Source organism: Epinephelus moara, chromosome 14 (genome assembly GCF_006386435.1).
Source record: "Epinephelus moara isolate mb chromosome 14, YSFRI_EMoa_1.0, whole genome shotgun sequence".
Taxonomy (NCBI): domain Eukaryota; kingdom Metazoa; phylum Chordata; class Actinopteri; order Perciformes; family Serranidae; genus Epinephelus; species Epinephelus moara.
Genome location: NC_065519.1, coordinates 23,721,044 through 23,744,261, shown reverse-complemented (window position 1 = coordinate 23,744,261; position 23,218 = coordinate 23,721,044). Strand labels below are relative to the sequence as shown.

Genomic DNA, 23,218 nt, shown 5'->3' with positions numbered 1-23,218 from the left:
GCCCGCTGCGTCAGATTCCCTCCCTAACCCAAACATGAAAGACATTTTCTAGCCATGCCTGTCAGAGGATTGACAAAAGGGCGCTATGATTCAAGCGATGCTCCTTGTCCCATTGACACCCAGATCAGGCTCTGACCTCCAGATGCTAGGTGGCTTTTTGCGACGCTAATCTAAGACATGTTCATGCGGAGTGAAATAGCACAATATGCTGCGCAGACGGTGTACTAAAAGCTGAGAAGAAAAGCGCTTCTGCACGAGCCTGCTTCCCATTTCCCAGTGATGCTGAGGTGCTCAAAAAAAAAAGGAGAACACTGTAGATCATCCTGCACGCTACAAAAGAAATCAGAGGCTCTGGGATGTTTAGACTGGCCGAGCAGACGTTCCGTCCCAGGTAGCTTTGTTGCAGCCAGGCCTGGTCTGGCATGATGAACAGGGTCTCCTCTCCATCAGCTCCTCTGCTGACCCTGGGTCATCATGTCAAAGCATGCACAAATCAAGCAACGGCGCTTTTTCCTTTTCACCCTCCCGAGCATATGCAACAAGCAGATACACAAAAGCTTCACTCAAAACAGATGCACACACACACTCACACATGCGAGTATACCTATGAAACATAAACAAAATCAAGCGGACCTTTGTTCATTTGCGAGCGCAGAACAATTGCGCTTGTACACACAGACGCACACAAACACACACACACACTTCTGTAATCCATGCTATGATGCCATTGCCGTGAGAGGGTTTACTGCAGCACCCACAGCCGGCATTCCTCACTGACAGCTATAAAAAAAGACCCATTACAAAACCATGAGCAGCCGTGAGAATCAGGGAAATATTTGGACAGGCAACTCTGCATTCCTTTGTTTCCCCAGCAAAAAGATTACAGAAGTAAACTCGGTGTTGTCGGCTGATTCAGCAGAGGCACTAAGACGGTTTGTGCCATTGTCGTCATACAATAGTGCGAGTAGAATAACTTACGAGCTAGCATCTATGAAAGCATGACTTCATGGTGACTGTAGAGGAGGTGGTTGGGCCAAATGAAATTGAGCATGATGTGGGAGAAGGGAACTTAATGAGACGGAACTGAGGACAGAACCAGAAAACCTCAGTGAACCCAAACATGAAGCAGACAAATTAGAACTGCATGTTGAGGGAAAGGCATTGCCACTCGCCACGGACGGGCCAAATAACTGTGCTACACGACGTCTCATTGGAATGACATCTCGAGTAATTAGTATTAAGGCCAACAAAAAATCAAGGCTCACATGTGTGAAAGATTTTGCATAAGGCCTCTGCACTGACATCAGCTACGTTATATGTGATTACACATAGATGGTATCAACACTGGAAAAAGATTACAGCTGTGTTCACACCAAATCAGGCTGAGGCAATATTCATGCTGAATGTGGCAGGTTGCTAGCTTGCTAGCTAATGTTTGCTAGCTTGCTAATAAAGACTGTGAAACAGTGGTGTAGTGGTGGTTGATGAAGTGTGTGCATGTCTAGGTAGATGGGCTGGTTACAGAGGAGGAAATGGGTATACTCTTATGTATGTATGTATACTGTGAATAGCCAGAAAAGAGGCGGGTATACCCAGTATACCCCTAATTACCCTCCGCTGTGCCCTCGCACTGAATGGAAGTCACTGGGAGGGTATAATTCGCTTGTTTATTTTGCGCCATGTGTGATCGCACCTTAAGAGTCTACAGTCACGCTAGCAGCTCTGTGACGTCACACACAGCAGTGCTTTTAGCTTAATGCTAAGGCTAACATGTCAACATGCTTTCAATCACAATGCTAACATGCTGATGTTTAGCAGGTACGTTCATAACTTAGTTTAACTTGTTAGCATGCTAAAATTAGCTAGTTTGCACTGAACGCAAATTACAGCTGAGGCTGACAGGAATGTCATTCATTTTGCAGGTATCAGTTCAGAAAATAAATTATTGGACAAATCTAAACTTTGACCTGATAATGTCACTAAATGAAATGGTAAAGGGTCATGAAAGTTATTATAATTCCTCCAGTAGGTAACATTAATGATTATACAAAATGGTATGGCAATCCATAGTTGTCCAATAGTTCCAATAGTTGGTGAGATATTTCAGTTTGGACCAAACTGGTGGACCAATTGACCAAGTGACATCTGTAGAGCCACACTGCGAGCGTGGCTCAAATATATATATATATTTCCTAGAATATCAGAGTTTAGATACAAATATTTCGAATAATATCTTCAATATTCATTATACTTGCGCTCCAACAATGGAGCTCAGAGTGCAGAACCTAAAATCTAATGAACATATTCTCCAAAATGTATGAAAAAGTAGTGTTCAGATGTTCTGATGAAGCTCTGAGATGCATGTTTTATTTTAATGTGAGCCAATTAAACAAGTGAAATGTGAGCATTTTTTGTATCCTTTACTTTAAATTTAGAATGTGCTACCTTTTCACATTTTTTGAAATATGCTCATTTAAAATACTTAGTTTTAGGCATCTAAAAATATCTTTCTCCAAACATAAAAAAAGTAAAGACGCCAAACTAATTTATAATAAAAACCATCTCATCAAATAGTGAAGTGATGTCAATCTTATTTACATAAAATACAAAATCACAAATTCTTCTTTCAATTTTTTTGGACTGTTGGTCAAACAAACCCACAAACTATCTCTGGAAATTGTGATTTTTTTAAACCTTTTTCTTACAATTTAAAGACCAAACGATTAATCAAGAAAATAGTATACTGACAGTTTCTCCACATTTCAGTTGAAACCAGCTCAAATTTTGTCAATATCCCTCCCACTGGAGGCTGACTTGGACTCACAGCAGTCTAAACTCACAGACTCCTCACGAGGCTGAAGTATTAGGTAGCACTGAGGATGTGTTGTCTATTTCCTTTATCAACACCATAATGTTGCGGCCACTGCTGCTGTTGTGTATGTTTGTGTGAGGATCCCTCATCCAGTGCAGATGTGAGAGCCCACCCAGGGCCCGGTGAGCCCGCTGACGCCCATATTCATCAACAGCGTGTCACTTTTACGAGGTGGCTCTGTGGGAACCTGAGAAAGAGCCCCCCCCCCCCTCCCTCCTCCCGCCTGCTATACCTAGCGCCAGTCAGCCAGCCCCCTCTTTAGATGAAATTAAAGGAAAACTTCATTAAAGGCAAAGGTGCTGTCAGCTGCGGGGCCCTTTTGATCAATATTCCCCTCCAAGTTCAACGCCTTCATTACAGTGGTGTCACTCATGCACGAGAAGGCGCACACACACAAACACACACACACACACACACGCACACGTGTAAGTCCAGTTTAGCAGGTAGAGATATCACTACATGGCGAGGGTGGGGGTGAGGGACCAGGACAGAGAGCGAGAGGTGCAGCGATTCTCTTGGCTTAAAAACAGCAACGTGAAACAGAACAGTTTGGAGCCGTGCGCTGAGTTATAGCATTGTCCAAAGCAATCAACTTCCTAATTGTTTATAGTTTCCATTTTCCTGCGTCCGGCGTCTTTCACTTTCTCCTTTATGTGCGATCGTGATTTATTTTGGAAGTGGAAGAGTTGCGATATAAAGCAAACAATTCTGCTCTCTATCCAAACAAGGCAAAAATAATCTATTTGCTTTATTTGTCTGCTCCACCATCTTTTTCCAATATGAAATGTTCCAGATATGATTTCGCTCGGACGGCGAGCTCAGCGGCTGCCAGTGTGTCTTACGTCTATAAATCTCTCCCAAAACTCTCGGGAGTCTTCTGCACAAAACATGGCAGATAAGAATGATAGGAACTGCAGGGGAGGAAGCACAGGGCGTTCAGGCTGAAAATACAGTACACGGCACATTATGTGTGTGTGTAGAAATCCCCCGCTGTCTCTGACAAGGATGTTTATTTGTCTTTAAGACAGATTGCAAAAAGCCTAGACGTTAGAACAGGTGTAGAAATACTCAAAATACTGCGTATATGAAACGGTAAATGGAATTTCTCAGCACAGTGCTGTGAATGAAGCCCCTCTTTACTGGAAACCTTATCAGCTGCTGCTAATAACTATGTTAAACTATACAAACAGAAAGCATTAGTGCTATCAGAAACCAGCTGTATTATCTAAGCATGCTAAATAACTGCTATGTGATGTTTGCAACCCCTGACTCCCTTGTTGAGGAGTGAAATCCACAGGAAATGTAAATATTTTCATTCATAATTCTGAATGTATCTCTGCTTGGGGTTGTTTAAGTTGGTGTCTTACCTCCTCTGTGCTGAATTGAGTTGCTCCTCTTCAGCTGAATGATCCTTTTGAGCTGAAAAAAGAGAAAATACTGGATTAAGTTATATAATAGGGTGGATTATGGAGCTTTTGGTGACATAGATAATTAAATGTTTCCACTGACAGCCACTGAGAACTGAGCCCTGCAACACCAGTAGGTCCAGAGGGGGGTGCTGTGTTCATCAGCCGTCCTTAGAGTGGTCAAACAGGAAGAAAAGAAGAAGAAGAAGGGCTCTGGGTTGAGATGTCAGTGACACAGTGAGCGTGTTATCCAAGTGACAGTTCAGCACATTGTAAAGTTTGCCATGCTTCTGTGTGTTGACGCATGAGAGTGCGAACCTGTGACGCCTGGGCATGGGGCGGGGAGCGGTGGTCTGTTTGCCGAGGTGCCTGTGTCGACATACGTGTGCGTGTTGGAGCAGGGGCGCAGGGTTGAGCAGAAAGGCTTGGGAACTGGAGGCTCCTGTGGACTCCTGCCATGTAAAAGTGTCTAAATGCAAGGCAGATGTGTGCGGCGGGCCAGGCTGAGGTGCAAGAATTTATCTAGGGCCAGAGAGTGCCTGTGATCTCAGATTTATTGCATTTTTCCAGATTCATCCTTTTTACAATGATGGGGGACCTTTCCTACTTGAAGATTTAAGAGGGGGAAGTCTCCAAAAAATTGTTCAAAGGCAGGTTTGGGGGTCTTTTGGGAGAAGGTGAGCTTAAGCCTCTGACCAACCACCCCTTTTACTTTTACTCTTTTTTTTTTTTTTTTACATGTATGTGGGCAAAGGGGGCTGAGGTAAACCTAATGAAGGAAGGTTGTGGCCATGTCTGGGATAGACGGAGTAGGGGGGGAAGAGTAGAGGGGCCGTGACCAATGGCGTTAGTCTCAGTGGGGGTCAGGCTGGCGCCTGAGGTACCCCTCTGGTGCGACTGTGCAGAGGTGGCACTGGAGCCGACAGGCTGAGGGAGGGAGAGGGAGAGTGGCCCAGAGAGAGAGAGGATGTGTGAAGTTTCTCTTCCTCCGCTCCCTGTGTAAACATGAAACCAGTAGTCGCTAACTAGAAAGTTATGAGATTTGCATGCTGAGAGGGACAATAAATTAGGGCTTTAAAACTCTGACACACTTTCCCAAACCGCTGCTGTACCTAAGCAGCCAGATAACAAAGAGATGGAGGGCAGTCTAAGAGGGATGCTGAGGACCTTGAGGATTTCCACAAAGCATCCCTCTCTGTCTCCCTACACCACCTCTATTCGACCATCTCAAAGACTTCATCAAAAACAGCCTCCTTGGACAGTTTTTATCTGCAAATTCTACTCCGTCTACGTAATTCACAGTCATGTGAACAAGTGGAATTTTGGTTATTGGGAGCTGACTCACTAACAACAAAGAAAGCCTGAGGATGTGATGATACACATGTATTTCCTAAGGGAGCCAGCGAAATGAGACTTACACGAGCCCAGATTAAAAGCAGAAATTTGTTTTCAATTAGTCATGGCTTGTATTCAACACGAAAAATATGCCCGTAAGAGTATCCCCAGAGGTTTCAAAGAACTTCAGTTAAAAAGGGAAACGAAAAGGTGGTTGATTAGATGTTGAGATGCCACATTGTTTTAACCTTATGATAGAGAATTGCTCTGAAGATATAAAGAGAAATAAACTGTAGAGGGTAGAGGAGAGAACTTGGCTCAAAACCAGAACACAAACAGCGACGGGACAAGCACAGGGACAGCCTTACAAGAGGACGGATCACTGGATTTCGGAGGTATCCCCAGTTAGATCTGGGAGAGATCACACAGGCAAGTTTAAGAGGCAGAGCACAGGGCGTTTGGGTTCACCTGCAGGCCCCGCTGTGAGCCTCTCCACAGGTTGGGTTACGGGTCAGCGCTACTCAGAAACACACGTCTTTATCTGTGGATTCACTGGTACACTTTGATCCTCTTGTATAAGGAAGGAGTCATACCTAACCGTTAATTTCAATATCTAAAATCATGTGTCAAACACATGCATCTGTGGTCAGCCTCCTGAGTTGTTACCTGGGTGAGAAATTCACTCATTCACCAATGAGTCAGAGTTTAAGAGCCTCAGCCGCTCTTTGATGTGAGGAGCTGTTGCTTTGTTTTGCCTTTTGAAGTCATGGAATCATCACGAAACGATGATTACGCACCACTCCTCCCAAAGCATGGGCAACGGCTTGAGGAATTCTGTTTATGAAAGGAAAGGTTTACAAGTATCCCACTGGAAAGTTTATGTTCAAGATGTGCTGTTGCAAATCAATGCCGCTTTGTAGCCAGTGGCAACCACAGTGGTTCTGAAATCTTCCAAATATTCTGATACTGACCAAAGCTCAGGGGAGGCTTTAGCACTCAGGAGTAGTTACGGAGGATAAACTAACTACAGTAGAACAATGTCATGGCAGATTTCCATTACAAGGATACGCAATCCCAGCCCAGGCTCAGTGTGCATTAACAAACATATTTTCAGGAATTGTACTTCAAACATATGGACACAATCTCCCGGTGAGATACCTCATCTGACTCTTTTATGACAGTGAGTCTGTTTCACCACTCCCTGCTGCAAATAAGGCAGGAAATTAGTCCTGAAAAGAAGTTTGGTCCTCGTGTGACATTGAAACATATTGCTCCGTCACTAAAACTTAGAGAAGATGTTGTGACTTGATGCTGATTAACACATGGCACACATTGCATCACACCCTAAGTCCTTATACTTCAGGCCTCAGCTGGTGAGTATTATAAAATATAACTTTCGTCCATTTTGCTGAAACTGTCACTATAATCTGAAAGAAGTATGATAATCTGTGAAAAAAATCCTTCCTCTGACTACTCTATTGCCTTGTAACGATTCAAATGGGCTTACTGCACGTTAACAATGACAACCAATCCGAGCCAAGGAGTCTCTAAGGCAGCTGTCAATCATATCGATACCTCTCCGGAAGTGTGGTCAAACTGTCAGACTAGGCAGCACTGATTCTGTTACTGCATTGCCTATTTGTCGCCCCAAATGTTCTCAGAAACATATTTTAGTGTACTGTTTAGCTGTTATATGAGAAAGTTAGTTCAGGTACTTCAGTCTACCGTTTCCACAATGGCACCTGTGTCACAAACGTTCTCATTTTACAGCTAAACAGTACACTAAAATATGTCTGTGAACATATTTGAGGCGAGAAATAGGTAATGCAGTGACAGAAGTTTTAAAGTGTTCCAACCAAATGACCAAAAGCATGTTTTTAGATATTCACCTCTCAGATTTCTGCCTCCACATCAAAACAATGGAGGCTAACACAATTTTGTTTGTGGTGCTCACAGTAAATATTTAACATAAGGAATCCTGGGTGCCTAGTGGTGCTAACTGACCTTTGTTGCACATCATAACCATCTTTCTCTCTTCCCATGTTCGCTGCCTGTGTCTCTTGTTTTAACTATAATGTAAATCTATAAACTAATACATGCAACCACCCAAAAAAACAACCATTTCAAAAAGAAAATCAACACCAAATTCTCATCTAGAACATCCAGAAACAAGTTCCCTAAACACTCCAATCATCTAGTTGTGCGCAATTTTTGTAGTGACTTTTTCTTTGGTAGAAAAGTTCCAATAATAACTCCGAGAGTTGCGTGTGAACCAACCCTTTAAGACCCTTCTGGTCTCATGTTGACTGTTATCTCCATTTATCTGCTGATTTGTGACAGCATCGCTCCACAGGCTGCTGTACACGCTGCAATATACAGTATAATTGTATGATAATGGCAACTTCATCGAGGTAGAGAGGTACTGGCACAAGACAAGTCTCTTTAAACGCCTTGCACTGATATCAACTCAAAGCCTACAGCCTGACAGGATTTTAATAACAACACAAAATGCTGCCGGATCCATGCCCACAAGCACCAGTGCCAAGCCTTCAGTAGAGATATTGCAAGCAGGTGGACTCTAAACTGGCCAAGTGACCTGAATCTGGTGCCACATTTATGTGACAGCAGGAGAAAGAGATGGAGCCATCTGTGGCAAACGGAGACGCCTTAATGGCATTCACACGGATGCGGGGGAAGGTTTGTGTATAATAAAGTTTCGGTGAAACAAACGTAGAGCAGCATATGGGTGTCTAATGGCCGGCGCTGACCATCACTTTAATGATAAGTAAGCCATAAGTCATGAAAATGTGTACACAGTTACCTTCATTAATTTACCAGCCAGAGTACTTGTGTTTAAATTCTTACACTCTGCCAGAACAAAAGTTATGAAGGTTGAAAGGGACTTAGGCGTGGAGGGATTCTGTGCACCTTTCTTTCTTTTTATGTGTGTTTCCAGCAAAACTAATCCCCCCAATGTGCAGTTTGTAGACCTGATTCTTTCCACGATAGAAGGCACAAAGTCAGGGTACTTTAACAGAGCACTACCAGTTCAGAGGCAGATATGACAACTATAATAACAGGTGGGAAGACCAGTGTCTTGGTCAGAAAGGGGACAGAAAGTGAGAGGATGAGTGTGTGTCAGGAGAAGCTCTCCGCCTGTCCCGGTGGTCCCCAGGCCTGATCCACTGAGGCCGGCCAGTCTTTACAAGGCCGCGGCCAGAGATGTCCTGCCAGCTTTATGGCAGCCAAGAGTACATGAGAACCATGTTAGAGGCAATGTGATCCCTTCTACAGGCCTGTAGACTCCTGTCCTCATGCTGTCTTACAGCGCACCGAGACGCCCTCTCCCAGCAAGAACAAACACACACACACACACACACACACACACACACACACACACACACACACACACACACACACACGCACTGAGAGGCAGATTCTGCACCACCCAGCTGACTGTCTGACATGGCAAAAAAACATAATTATACCTTTCTCTTTTTAAAGGTCCCATGCTGCTGTCTGGGTGAAATGGGGGCTTTTCTAGCTCTGTTAGCTCAGTTTCATGACTATCTCCTCGGCTGTAAATCCTCTGTCCAAATGAATGTTTCATCTTTGAAGACACTGGGAATTTTCTTCAGGGTCCTTCACAGCTTTACACGAGACAAGGCAGCGTATGAGCAGGACTGAGGGCAACATCTATTATCAGACTGACAGCAAGATCTTGAGCTTGTCATCATGTGTCATTGAAGATGCCTTCTCTTGACTGACACAACTCGAGGCAGATTTGTGATTACATCAGTGAAAAAGTACTTCACAGGAGTCAAAGATTACACGTACACACTCAAAGACAAAGTCTAAACCGTAATCAGTTATTAAGTTAATGCAATCTGTTAAAGTGGTAATCAGCGTTTCCTGTTTTTATTATTTGTTGCTGTTTTTTGGTGCTAAAGGGTCACTGCTGAGTTACATTTGCATTTTTTGTTTCTATATCATGGCCATCAATTCCTGTGTGCATGAGGATTTCCCCAAAAACAGGAATTAAAAAAGGTATAGCGCAAAACTGATACACATTTCGGGGCCCAGTAGCTCAGTGGTTAGAGCTGTTGTCCCATGTACAAAGGCATCGTCCTTGCTGTATGTCTTTCCCCATCTCTCTCCCCCTTCATGCTATAGCTATCCCTTCAAATAAAGGCAAAAGCCCCCAAAAGTATCTGGAAAAAAACTGACACATTTTTCCGTGTCTGTGATTTAGATAAAAAGTCTCGACTCACCAGCAGAGATAAATCCTTCCATCTTCTCCTTGAAGGGCTGGAGGTGTTCCTCTGACGAGTTAGCACACACCTTCTGCACGTTCTTCTCACAGGCTGATAGAGAGAGCAGAAAGAGAATGGAGAGATGATGAATGATATAAATGCCTCTTCATAAAAGGGAATGCAAAAAAAGTAAGGGGATATAAACAATTAAAAACTAAGAAAGCTAATTAATAACATGGTGTTAGGTTCATAAAATGTGATGAGGATAAAAAGGAGATTATTCGAAACAAGCTTGGACCATCTTTAAAAGCTGCTCATTAAAGTCTTCTTTCTTGTTTTGTAAAGTGTATTGAGACACTGTGACGTCCGCCCAAAATAAACACACTTACAGACTAATCAAATGTGCCACAATGGAAGCCACAGACACACTCCCCTTGTTACATGAACAGAAAATGACAACAGCGATGGAGGGGAGACGAAACTGGGTATTTAACATGTTGTTGCTGTTTCTGAGGTCTTAATGTTGAACCCTGGGAAGGTGTAGTCAAAGACAGATTTCCACTGTGTATCCTGCCCTCAGACCTGTCTGTCCATGTGAGCGCAGCAGATGTGTTTGCTGTTTGCGGATGGGTTTGGTGCCAAATGACCCAACTCACACAAGCTCAAGAGGAAACAGCCGTGACTGAGCATGTTCCAGCTGAACCTTCTCCATTTCCTCTCCACTGTAATCCCTACTATACACACAGACGCCTGGTAAAGAAGAACTTCGGCATATTCCTCAAACCTGTAAGTCATTAATGGCTGCAATAAATACCTCAACTTGCTTATGACTGCATAGCATAACAGTTCCGCAACACAACAAGAGCATTAACAAGTCTGGCCGCTGTCTCACTCGACGGCGTCGCTGCTGTTAGATCCGAGTTTGGCTCTCATATGTTCACACGTGGAGCTGCTGCACCTGCAGCTCGGTGAACTCAGTCTATTACATCTTTTATTTATTGGCTGTCTTAATAAATCAGGCAGGAAACACCATGTCTGCGAGTTAAAATTGAGGAATAACGACACACAGCCTCACCGTCTGGATTCCAGGACACTTCTTAAATTCACTGATAGTGAGAAGCGGCGGTGATCAAAATAAAAAACAGAAATCAGCAACCATGCAAACACGTCAACATATCCTGCATGGACAAACCGCGTTTCCTTACCAGAAATCCCCCAACTCAAAAGGACCCATTAAAACAGTGTTCAAAACAGCAAGTCTACAATTTAGAGGCGGCTCTCTTCCAAATGTGGTCCAGACAGCAGAGGCCGCAAGAAGGAAACCCACAAAAACACAGCAGCTGTAAAGAATAAAAACTAAAAGCTCCGCTTTGAGACATTGTCTTGGAGTGATGATACATTTTTTAGAGGAGTGTGTTCAAAAGGAGGATTCTACTGCGAGTAAAAGACTAACGCCATGCAGCAGGTCAGATGGAAGACCTTAGATTTCAAGGGCCTTTACCTGGAATATTAAAAATCTTTACTGGTCACAAATAAAGCTCAAGTGTGTTTATGAAGCTGTGATTGTGAATGTGCTGCACAAACAGTTCCACAAACAAAAGAAATCAGATTCAGCAAAAGATATGACAACTTATGATATATGTTTTTTGTGTCTAAATTAATTCTAAAAAAGTATTTTAAAAGTTTAGAGTATTTTAAAACCTGTTTTTAGCATCTGTGTCAATGGGCTGTCTAGATATGGAGAAAATAAAATGATGAGAAACATAAACTGTGTCATTTGTTCATGTGGGCTTGTGAGTTATTACTTTGATTAGAGTAAATTTTATTTGTGTACTTTTCAAAATTTGAGCCAAGTGTGTAATGTTGACCAGATGGCATATAATTGCTATTAAAAGGCTCAGTAACAAAACAAGCACAGGCTCATGGATCCATCCAAAAATACCCTCACTCAGTTTGAACTGCAACTTTAAATATTTTAATCGATCATTGGATCAATCAACTCCACTTTAGAGTAAACGTGTAATTGATTTATATCTTTGTAGAGAAAAAGTTTGAATTTAAAGGAAAATTTGAGACTAAAAATTCAAAAACACATCTTGTATTGACTTTCTCACCGACTATTACTGTAGATGTAGACTAGTCTCGAAATCTAAATGCATATATAGATATATCTCTATAGTGAACAGCAGCATGCTTGGTCACAATTTAGTTATTGACATTATTACTGGTCAAATTTTATGTTAAATAATATGCAAAGGAAAAATAAATGGAAAAAGTCAGAGGTAGTTTTTGTCTTAATTCTCTTAAATAAGTTAGAAACAAACAGCACTTATGTTTGACTGAACAAAGCTGAATTATGCAGATCTAAAACTCATTTAAATTTGAAATTAATTACACAGTATTGAAAAATTCTAATGACCACTGTGACATATAGCTACTGAAACGACAAATCAAACTGTTCAGACAATAATTACATATATGTACAATCAGCACTTTCATATATATAATACTTAAGGAGCCACTGAGATCATCTTGATTAATGTAACATTTAGTAAAAAATTAATATACACTAGGTTGACACAATTCATATATATGTGTCTAACAAAACAAACTGCGTGACCCCTACTTTCCACAGTTACAACAGCTTCTCCTCTCTGTTTGTGACCAGCAAGGAAAACACAGCTGATTTTCCAGTTTACAACCACGACTGCACCACAGTGTCGCCCCTCGGCTGCTGGTGGCACAGCTCGTCCCGTCAAGCTCTCTGTCCACAGAGGACCAGCGTCCCGCCGCAGACAGACAGGATCATGATGGGAGCCACAGCAGCCGATCTTTAAAGCCCTTCCACTGTTGCTATAAGGGGAAAACAGATGAGATCACGGGCAGTGGACTCAGCATCTTTGGGAGCGGGAATGTATTCTCCATTAGGACGACATCACTGATCAAAGGCTCTGTGAATATCTATATGGCTAGAAATAATTTGTCAAACCAGTGTTTGTACCCGGAGTCACAGTTACAGATTGATTTGGTTTTTGTGGACTGTGTTAAACCAGCAAAAACAGAGGAAGTTGGAACATGTCCTGAGCTAGATTTGAGCAAACACATCCACAGCCACAGGTACAGAACACCACACTGTGGGAATACACACAGACTGAATCAGAGCGGTTATCTTGAGACACTCGAACACTTACAAGCATGCATCTATTTCTCCTGAGGAATCATTGCTCAATCCATCATATCCGAATGGGAGAGTGTCGACCAGCTATTGTGTAATACATGACAACAGCTGCGGGTAAACAGGGTGGTGGTGGTGGAGTAAACGGGAAGAAAAACAAACAAAAGAGCCAGACTTCTGCTCCAGGATTTACCCTGTGCGGTTTGCAAAAAAAATTGGGCGACTTTGATGTCAATATGTACTTACGATTTAACCGCAGCCCCCACTGCAGCTACCAGGAAATCACAGCACACCGAGACAATGCACAACTGTGTGTGGATTAGAGAAAATGCTTAAGCAGTGGATGGGGAGCCTGCGGAGCACCACAAGATGAGTGAACTAGCTGTGTGATGAATGTGTCTGTCTCAGAAACGCCCCGCCACCTCCCCACTCTGTGGCTCTGGGTCATTATTAAAAGTAAACACTGAGGGAGCAAACTATCAGAAAGGAGAACACGGTGATTCCTTGTTGTACAAATTCCTGCATGTAGAATCAGATGCTGAACCTCTTGTACGTACTCTGGAAGATGTTTTACTGCTCTATCAGCGATAAAACCAGCTCCAGCACTGGCATATTCTAGTTATTTATACCTGGAAAGTAAAATTCTCTCACTGATCCCCAATTATCTCCAATTCCAGCAGACTGTCAGACTTCCAGCTCCCCTTTCTATGGGATTAAGCCTCCTGTCCCCCCTCAGTGAGGCCAGCCAGGAGACTGCCTCCGCAGGGAAAGGTAAGACACACTCTCCCCTTCCCACTCTTCATAAATCAACCCGTATCCATCAAACTATAACCTTTCTCGTAAATCTTTGCTGCAGAACACTGTGCTGACAGGTAGAAACATGAGGCAGGGCTTACAACATGACACGAAGCATTAACTCTTGTTAAAATTTGGATGCAGGGAGCATCAAAGTCACTCCGGTGCTGCCTCGTGAAAAATTTCTATGAATAGTCAGAGCAGTATTTGTCTACAATCGTCCTATGGGTTCAAGCCTGCTGGTGGTGGAAGAGGGTGAAAGGGTACAGATGACCCTAACTCAAGGCCCAGGGGAGGCCCATGAAAAGGTCTGAGCACCATTGGTGGTGCTGAAACTGGTGTGGATGAGGAGCTCAATTTAAAAAAGTCCACTTGTCCATAATTTCCAATGGCTGGCCTGAACTATTTTAACTTATTTAATCAACATTTTTATAAAACTTGGCAAAAACTTTGAACAGATTTGACTCAATATCAAACAGGGCTGTACCCAGTGCTATTTATTTATCTATTTTTTTTTTACATTCAACGCTTCTATTGAGGTTTTCAAATGTCTGGCACCATCACCCTAAAAAAATAAAAATAGAAAATCCTCAATTTGCAGTGAAAATCTTGTTTTTGAAAGGCTAAACACCAACAAATATGGACTGAAGCAGAATATTTCTTTAATTAAAACATGTTGGAAATTTGGAAACAATTACATTTATCTTTTTTCAATCAATTTTGACTTTTGGAATTTACGACGCTCTGAAGTTACTGGAAATGTTTGGATTACACAAGTGAGAAACAATCATACACAGGCATCACTGGAATCTAATTCTACAAATAGCATAATACTAATCTGCAACTGTGCAGAGAAAAACAGGTTTAAATAGAATGAATACACATGCAAAATTAAAAAAAAAAAGCTGTGCAGCATTTGATGAATGTTATGAATGAAGTGTTCTGCGTAGCCCTATAATTAAAGTACATGCCATTTGCACCAATCACTGACAAATATCCCAAAATTCAGCACTACTTTTCTCCTGTTTGGTGAGACGAGCAGTGACTGCACCTCAGCACACCGACTTCACACACGCCGTTCCGAGCGGAGCCTCCGTCGTAAAACAGATCTCAGGCTAAAGGCCCTGCCTGAACCTGACATTAAAGGCCATTTAAAATCAGGACACTGGCTGATTTGCCACAGTGATGAATGCCTAACCCGGGCCAGGCCTTCTGTGAAACACTAAACTCCCCTGAGCAGCAAATGAGCTCTGACTGTTTCTTTTTATTTGATCCTATTTCATTCGGTAGCGTCCCTGACTCTCTGTCCAGTCCAATTACACGGCAGTTTGAGGGATCTTTATGTGGGTACTCACTGGTCTGAAAATACAACTTCAAGTTTGATCAGTGACTCCTCGTGATGGACCTGCAGTTGTGAGGGATTTTAAAGATAAATGCAATGATTGGTTTGGGTGATGGGTGCTGAAGATAATTGAACGAATATACATGATTTGAAAAAGTATTTGTCTTTATGTGAGCTGAGAGTCCTACAGTAGGTCTGGGTCCTCATGGCCTCTCACTCATCCCTCTCCCCCTGAGAGGAGCACAGCGAGAGGTCATCACCCTCTCCCCAAACAGGAAGCTCCATCAAAAGAGGATCATGTTTCTGCACAAGCCAGTGAAGGAAAGGGCAGCCAAGCGAACGGGGAGCGGCTCCTGAGCATCACTGATGACTACATGCTGCACACACACACATGCAGCAAAGCACAGAAATGTCATCACGTCTGCAAACACACTGCTGTGCCACTTTAAATACAGTATTTGTATGAGAGAGACATCCATTGATGCTGCCTAAGAAGCTAGGAGACACTGCTAGTGCCGAGTCTCCTGACCTTTGACCCAAGCCTGGAGGGCAAGACACCGCCGACCACTGCAGTCGCCACCTCGGGATCAGGCAGCCTGGCTCGTCTCAGCCGAACAGCGCGAGTAAACCAAAGCGTGATTCAGTGTTAGCCTCTCAGTGTCAGACACAATTCACAATGTGGGTGGAAGTGATCTGTGTTAGCATTATAATTAAGACCACTTGCTTTCTTTAGGCTGGTTTATAATAGCCAGGCATAAATATTTATTCCTGGCGGCTGGAGAGGATAAAAATGGTGGAAGTCAGAGGTGGAGCTCACCAAACATCTACAATCCGACGCTCGCCCTGTGATGCTAATACCCCCGAGGACTACTGTGCCAGACTGCGCTGCAGCAGAGATCAAATACGAGGGCCCTTGTGTTGCATTTATTGTCTTCAGGTCTTCTATTTTTCCTAATAAATGACTGACAGCTTGAGGTGGGTCTGGGTACTTTAGTAGACTCTTTGTATTTTTCCCCCAGGTCAGAGAGGAGAGGGCTTTAACAGCGATCTAAAAAACGTAGGGGAGAGCTGCGGAGCATATCTAATTGCTTTCATATGCCATATTATTGGTTGATTTAAATAACCACAGACACCAGGGGCACTGGGGGGCATCGCCTTTAACCTCCGCATCGCCCTGACCAAGACTGACTGGCTGGCTGGCTGGGTTACTGAGTGGCTCGGCGCCCACGACACTTTGAGCACCAAGATCAATCTGCAGTATCACTCTGATGCTTTATCAGTGACCTAAAATTTGCTTTCTGGGTTTTACTCCTGCTTTTCGGTACTCTAGAACAAAGAGGTGTAGATGTTTCTATCACTGGTCCCAAAAGAGGAGAGGCTGTGATGTTATGATGATACAGCGGTTAAGACATACAATGTCTGGAAACTGGGAAAAGCCGCCTCAGGCCATCCAAGGTCCTTAATACACCCACAAACCTCTTCAGAGGGCAGGAAGAGTACATGGGATGTTACATTTACATTCAAACTGCTCTGGTGAAAGACGTTACTGTATACAATTACCCTGACTGATTTACAATGAAACAAATGTGACCTAAGCAATAAAATGCTATGTGGTGTGCGGTTTGAGCCTCGACACCCACAGTGAAAATGAATGCACTTATACAGCGGGGCATGTCCTACCAGTCAGATCTCTCTTCAGCTTCCTGATGTCCTTGGTGAGGTCTTCAAACTTAACTTGACCAGCCTGGAAGAAATCCTGAGGCTCCGGCATTGGGAACACGCTCTTTTCTGTGCCGGCGTTCTTGAACGGAGGAACAAACATTAAAGTGTTGGGTGACAGATGGTTTAAGAGTGTAAAATTGTGTGAATCTGACTGATGGTGCCTTACCTTGTCAAAGTTACGCAGGTAGTATAAAACCACATACTCCACCAGGTTTATATGATTGTCCTAAGGACGAAAAGGTGGAAATTATACTTCAAATTAGGTGTTAATATATCACTCTAACATGTATAGACCTATGTCGCTAATATCTATCTAGTAATAATGGCAAACTTTCCCCCAGTTTTCCTGGGAGACTGCCATTTTTCATTGCCCTCCCATGGTTCCTCCTGGGGTCACTCTTCTACCATATTTCTCCAAATTTATGACCGACCTTCACACTTTATATTCCTTTTCATTATCACAAACTTTTTCTGGCACTCTACATCATGTATAAGCTAATTCGAAGACTCTAAGTATGTCCACCCGGACAACAATAAAGCTACACCAAATGCTATTTCCTGGCATGCACGGGACCTCATCCTCCTCAGTGTGTGACAAGAGGAGAAAAAAAATGGAGATCCGCTAAAAGTGCTTGTTTTTGCCACTGACAGGCTCAGACTGTTATTAGAAATGTCTGACAACACAATAGAAACCCCTACAGAGAAATGAAATGTTTTCCCTACCATTTGTTGATCTGGTGTGTTTGTTAGTGTGTGTAACTAAAGCCCTTTTTAAATAGGAATTGTGCAAATTTGCAGGAAAGCCCAATCAGTCTTTTTTCAGCATTGACTAACCCTAACCCTAAAAACAAAATTGGGGAGTGTGGCAAAATGCCGCCTACCTACTTTTGTTTATACAGAATGCGCCTTTTTCGGGCAATGGGGGGCGTGAGCAAGTACAAAACATGTNCGTGTGACGTAAACAGTGACGTGGGAGGGAAGCCGCGGCTGGTCAGTCCTTAGGCGATTCTCTTGTAAGTCGGCCCGTTCTTCACCGTCCCCGTCATCTGACAGTTAATGGCCTCTTCATTTGCGAGGACAAGGAGGGTGCGCAATTCCTTGTCTCCCCAGTTGCTCATCTTTACAGTGTCTATCAGGTTTGCGTTTCCCTCTTGCTACTAGCTGCTCGCTAATTCCTGCTATCAGCTGTTTCCTGTTTATCCACCGCAAAATGGCCCAACATTCGCAGAAAATCTGGCAGTGTAAAATGGGCTTAAGTCTCAATCCAGGAGAAATCTCGGTCTGAAATCTCATGGATTATTCCACGTTGTCGAGATCACCTAAATATTGAGCCATGACATTGAAAATCTTTTAGATAACAAGAACTCTTCCTGCTGCTCACCAACTCTTGTTAACATTTCCACTGTTGTTTTTTCTGCAACAAGTCACCTCTTGTGAGATTTCAGAACGAGACCTCTCCTTGAGTGAAACTTTGTCACAATAACAAACAAACCAGTGTAGGGTAAGGAAAAATGTTTACTTTCTCTGTATGGTCCTTTCCGTAATGCTGTCAGACACTTATAATAACAATCTGAGCCTGTTTGTGGCAAAACAAGCGCAGCACAATGGACATAAATTGATGTACAATTGCCCGTAGGGATTACATTGCAGCCAGTTTTTCTGCTGTGGCTGCAGTGGTCTCTCTCAATACTGGACCAATTTCAAAAACTGTTGTCTCTATTAGTAACTGAGACACAAAAACATGGGAAAATAGGGTCTACACTGAAAAATACCAAAGTTGTCCTTAAGAGAAAAAAATACTCTTGAAAATATCAGACTTCCTGGAAAGAAGAATTCCCATTTTTTATGTAAAGGTTTAAAGGAAAGGGGCATGCATTTTAAAAGGACTGCCGCGTTGTTTTTTCCGTGGAGCTTGGGGTCGTGCAGTGAGATGAAATGAATTATTCAATATTCTTTCCTTAGATTTAAAAGTATAATTTAGTATTTAATATAGAAATGCTTCTTCTATTTTTAAAGTCTTAAGGTTGGTGGGTATGATTATGAGTGATGGGTTACCCTGCTCTTGACGTCCTTTAGTTTGGGGAGGATCTCCAGTCCAAAGCCATCAGCCTGACCTCTTGTCCTGTTCCCTCCGTTCATATAGTTCCCAAAGGCCAGAACGAGACCCAATACATCCCGCAAGGCGTCACACTCTAACAGCTCCTGACACAGACACACACAAACATGGCCTTTAGGTTAGTAAACCTTCACACAGCTTAATGACACCTTTCTGAAGCACTGTTTGTTGACGTGATGTTCTTACTTTGCTGACATTCGAGATGACCTCCACCTTGCGACGAATGGAGGAGATGGTATCGAGGAACACTGACTGGAAGATGATGCAGTGTGCTCGGCCCTCGAAGTTGGGAATCTGGGAGAGCTCATAGAGAAACCTGGAAAACAAAAGGGGAGGAGGAGGTGGCGGTGGAAGAGAATGGGGTGTGATGTGTTATGACAGAATTAAACAAAATGTCTAACAGGAAGAACTATTTTGGGTCCTTGGCAGGCCGCGCTTCCCCATGCAGGCCGGCTGAGTCAATGTTGCTGTTCACAGGCAGCTGATAGTCATGAGCGGTGCTGCTCGGCTGGGTTTTAAAGGTCCACGGGGTCGGGTGGAGGGAGAGCAACGAGCGGCGCACGGAGATTGATCAAAGGTAGCTCCGGCCTGATGCGGGACGACTTATGTAAACAGTGCCGTGTCAGAGGGGAGCGGAGCGGTAACATCCTGTGTGATTAGGCCCTGCTGATGGAGGTAGACGTTGAGTAGGGATGACTCGGGCAGCCGCAGTGACAGCTCTGGTCAAACATGGAAATAGGAAGGCCAGGCTGAGCGGCACCGCCGGGTCCTGGCCTCGTTAGCTGACTCAGACTACTTGACCCTGACAGGAACTACTGAAGCAATGTCCATTAATGCATATGTTACCACACACACAAAGTTGTAGTGGACTACACATCAAATAATATAGATTGAGGGAATAGACAAATGATGCCCTAATCTGTAAATAAATGTTGATCATGTTTTGAACCATATTTACGGTCGTTTAAAAAAATTATAATACCAGTACCCTTGAAGGAATACCGATACCAACAGAGTAATTTATTTGTTAACTGTAATGTGAATGTAGTGGCATGTAGTATAGCCATACTTTCAAATGTTTTGGCGGCATTCCAGCAAGCTGAACTGGCAACTCTGTCAAATTCACCACTCTCAACTTCACCCCACCACAGACTATTTGGGTTGTAGCTGCTGCTGCGGGAGTGTGAGCTCCACACTGAGGACAGTTGGTGAGAGTCAACCCAGCTGCACACACCCGGCAACAGTTAGCATCACCCAGCTAGCGTCTCCTAACGGTTACTAAATGGTTTAACGACAGAGTTGAGCCATTTCAATGTTGATGTGTTGGGACTGTTTAATAGCTCGGTGTTGGATGTTAGCCGCTGCTGCTATGTTGGCTTGTGCTAACCGGGCAGAAGTTGAAATGACTGTTCGCTGCTAGGATAGTGGCTCCAGCGATGGCAGCAACTGAAAGTTTGCTGATCTGCCAGGGAGTCGGGAAGGTCTAGGATCAGATCCTGACACAAAAACAATCCAATCATTTGACAGGAGATGTTTTGATACTTGGTACTGGGTTACTTTCGTCGATCCCTTAAAGGTGTGGAGTACTGATACTCAGCCCTACCAATAACTAATGAATTCTCTTTTTTTTTCAGTGAACAAAAATGACCTGTAAATTCAAATAATCTAATAAACAATTAATACTGGAAGAATTTCATGTTGTTTGTCATTAATTGATACATCTCAGACAACTGTGTAAATTTATTCAATTTAGCTAAATCAAATGAATGGGTGAAATATGAGGCTAATACATACTGATAGAGCTAAACTCAACACCTAAACTCATCTTAATTTATTTGTCAAATTAATCATAGTTATATATCATGATTTATTAATGCATCATTTTCTTTGTGGAGTACTGACATTTTTAAAAAAACATTTCGGTAGAAGATCTTACTGTTCAGGTTTGTCCAGCAGTTTGACTTCATCGTCTTTAGATTTCTCATAATGACCCGTTATCTTGGCCATCTCATCGCTGGTGGCCCTCTGTGAAGACACACAAGTCCAAAATCAAGATGTAGATCAACACAGCTGAATATGTTCAGTAAGAGAATGACATACAGTAGGAAGCAGAGCAGGTACTGTAACTGTTGGAGTGCAAGACGCTGCACAAGGATAAAAAATATATATATTTGCACGGATAATAGGACGCATACTACAGCAATAAAAATAATAAGGTTTCACTATTCTCTTTAAATCTGTCAGATGACTTTACAGCCTTATGTTTCTCCTTTTTTTATTACCTCAGACAGGGTGCTCCTTCATACTTACATTTTCATATAAAGCCTCAATGGTCTCCAAATCCACCACAGAGTTGTCCACAGTCAGAACAGCTGGAATAGTAAAGACAGTCTTTATAAGCAGTCAGTCTTATAAATGGATAAGCTCTTAGCCAAAGCGTGCAACTTTTAAGCGCTGCCAGTGCTTCAAGAACACTTGTTTTTTTCTGCAATTTTGCTAAACTTTGGTGAATAGAATATATTTGTGCAACCAGTGTGCCAGTTGTGTCCACTCACATGTACACTGCACCAACAACCACAACACATCATCCAATTACCATGTAGTTGAATTATACACCTAATTTAGAACATTAGCTGAAGGTGGTGAAGCTGGGAGTGTGGCCAGGCTGTAGAGGCAGATAAACAGTATGTGGGTCAGACTTGGTCCGAGACCACAGATCCTGGGCCAACACTGGCTCAAGACAGAGAGCCTGAAACTGCTTAACCTCTGAGCCCACAGCTAGAACCACAACAGCTGACTGTAATGATTTTTAGAGCGAGGCAGGAGAAGGTGAGCCAAGCAAGAAAAAAGAGGATGCAGGAGGAGGGAAAAAGGAAGAAAGAGAAAAGGGTAAATAAAGGCTGGCAGAGATGGTGATTTAGACACGATAGGACTGAGAAATGCTACGAAAACGAAGGAAGTTTCTTGACCTGCTTCACCTACGGGCTGCCTGTTTGTTTAACTTGACTCACATAGAAAAAACGAAAGTGCGCAGGGAAGGCAGAGCGTAGAGGACAGCGCAGAAAGAATAAGTGACTCCTGTTCTGTGTCTGAGAGGTGTCACTGGTTTATGGCTCACTGAGGGAGGATGGCTCCAGTGCTGCTGGATCAGCTGACAGTTGTCTGGCTGGTGTCAGCCGAGGAGGGCTGCACACCACCTACTGGTCTCAAATCAGTCATTCAATGTGACAAAACATCACTGTCACAAAGAACTGATGCAGACTCAGTGTTATGAAGGCTTGGTATCAAACCCCCATACTGTCTGATTAGAGATCATAATGTGATTTCAGCGACAAGTGTCAATAAAGTGTCTAAAACTAAAAGATTGGCAAGATACACCTTAAGGGAAACTAATGAATACCAGCCACAGTGGCCACAAGTGACAAGTACAACATGACTGTAATTTGTATTATGTAGTGTAACAGGAGCACAAAGAGAGAGGTCACAAACTAAATTCAGTAATGTCATCACAAAACCTTTCTTGTTTTGTAATGTTAGCTAAAATTACGTTAGCTTAACATACAAACATTAGAAAAACTGGGTAAACTTTGCTGAATACCAGCCACTGTATCCACACGTGACATTATCCAGTGACAGTAATTTGAGAATATATTATAACAGTAGTACAATGTACGGTATATAACAAAAATAAGCAAAAGTTTGCTAGCATTAGCTAATAGTACATTAGCTTCTTAACATATGAACATTAAAGGACCTCTATGAAGTGCCGCAGGGATGACATTTTTCTGTAGGCCGACAGGGAAGTTAGCGTCGCCCTGGTTCCTTCGTCAAAGTGCCAATGGGACTTTTGCATTGTATTTTGGATTACTGCCAAAAATAAGCTCTGTGGCAAACAAACATTAATGATACTTCCGTGTTTTGTTCAGCAAGATAGTCTTCACATGAACACCACTTTCATGACTGCTGAGGCCTAAATGCAATCACCAGAAGTAAAAAGCTAATGGTAGGCTATAAACGAACTACACTATGGTTGCATGACTTAACGTCACCACCATAACAAGACTGTAAAGGCGCATTCGGCGCAGCTTGGCGCTCTGTCGTATCATTTAGTCACTTGTTAGCAACCACCAGAAGCACAGAAGCGTCCAAGTTCAAGAGTGGGGTATTTAGTGACGTATTTTATGTCACTGAACAAAACTTAA

General features: G+C 42.9%; 1 protein-coding gene across 2 annotated transcripts in view; it reads right to left on the bottom strand.

The window, feature by feature from the left end:
- LOC126401338 (formin-like) overlaps positions 1–23,218 on the bottom strand; it is a 51,869-nt gene that overhangs the window by 5,761 nt on the left and 22,890 nt on the right. Inside the window, exons 7-14 of one of the 2 annotated variants that reach the window (XM_050062532.1) lie at positions 21,327–21,388; positions 20,953–21,041; positions 19,203–19,332; positions 18,956–19,102; positions 17,067–17,126; positions 16,859–16,979; positions 9,885–9,977; positions 4,240–4,291 (exon numbers count right to left, since the gene is read on the bottom strand). In XM_050062532.1, the coding sequence (XP_049918489.1) occupies positions 4,240–4,291; positions 9,885–9,977; positions 16,859–16,979; positions 17,067–17,126; positions 18,956–19,102; positions 19,203–19,332; positions 20,953–21,041; positions 21,327–21,388 (754 nt within the window). Of the gene's footprint in view, positions 1–4,239; positions 4,292–9,884; positions 9,978–16,858; positions 17,127–18,955; positions 19,103–19,202; positions 19,333–20,952; positions 21,042–21,326; positions 21,389–23,218 lie in introns of both variants that reach the window. The other variant, XM_050062531.1, reaches the window with a different exon arrangement.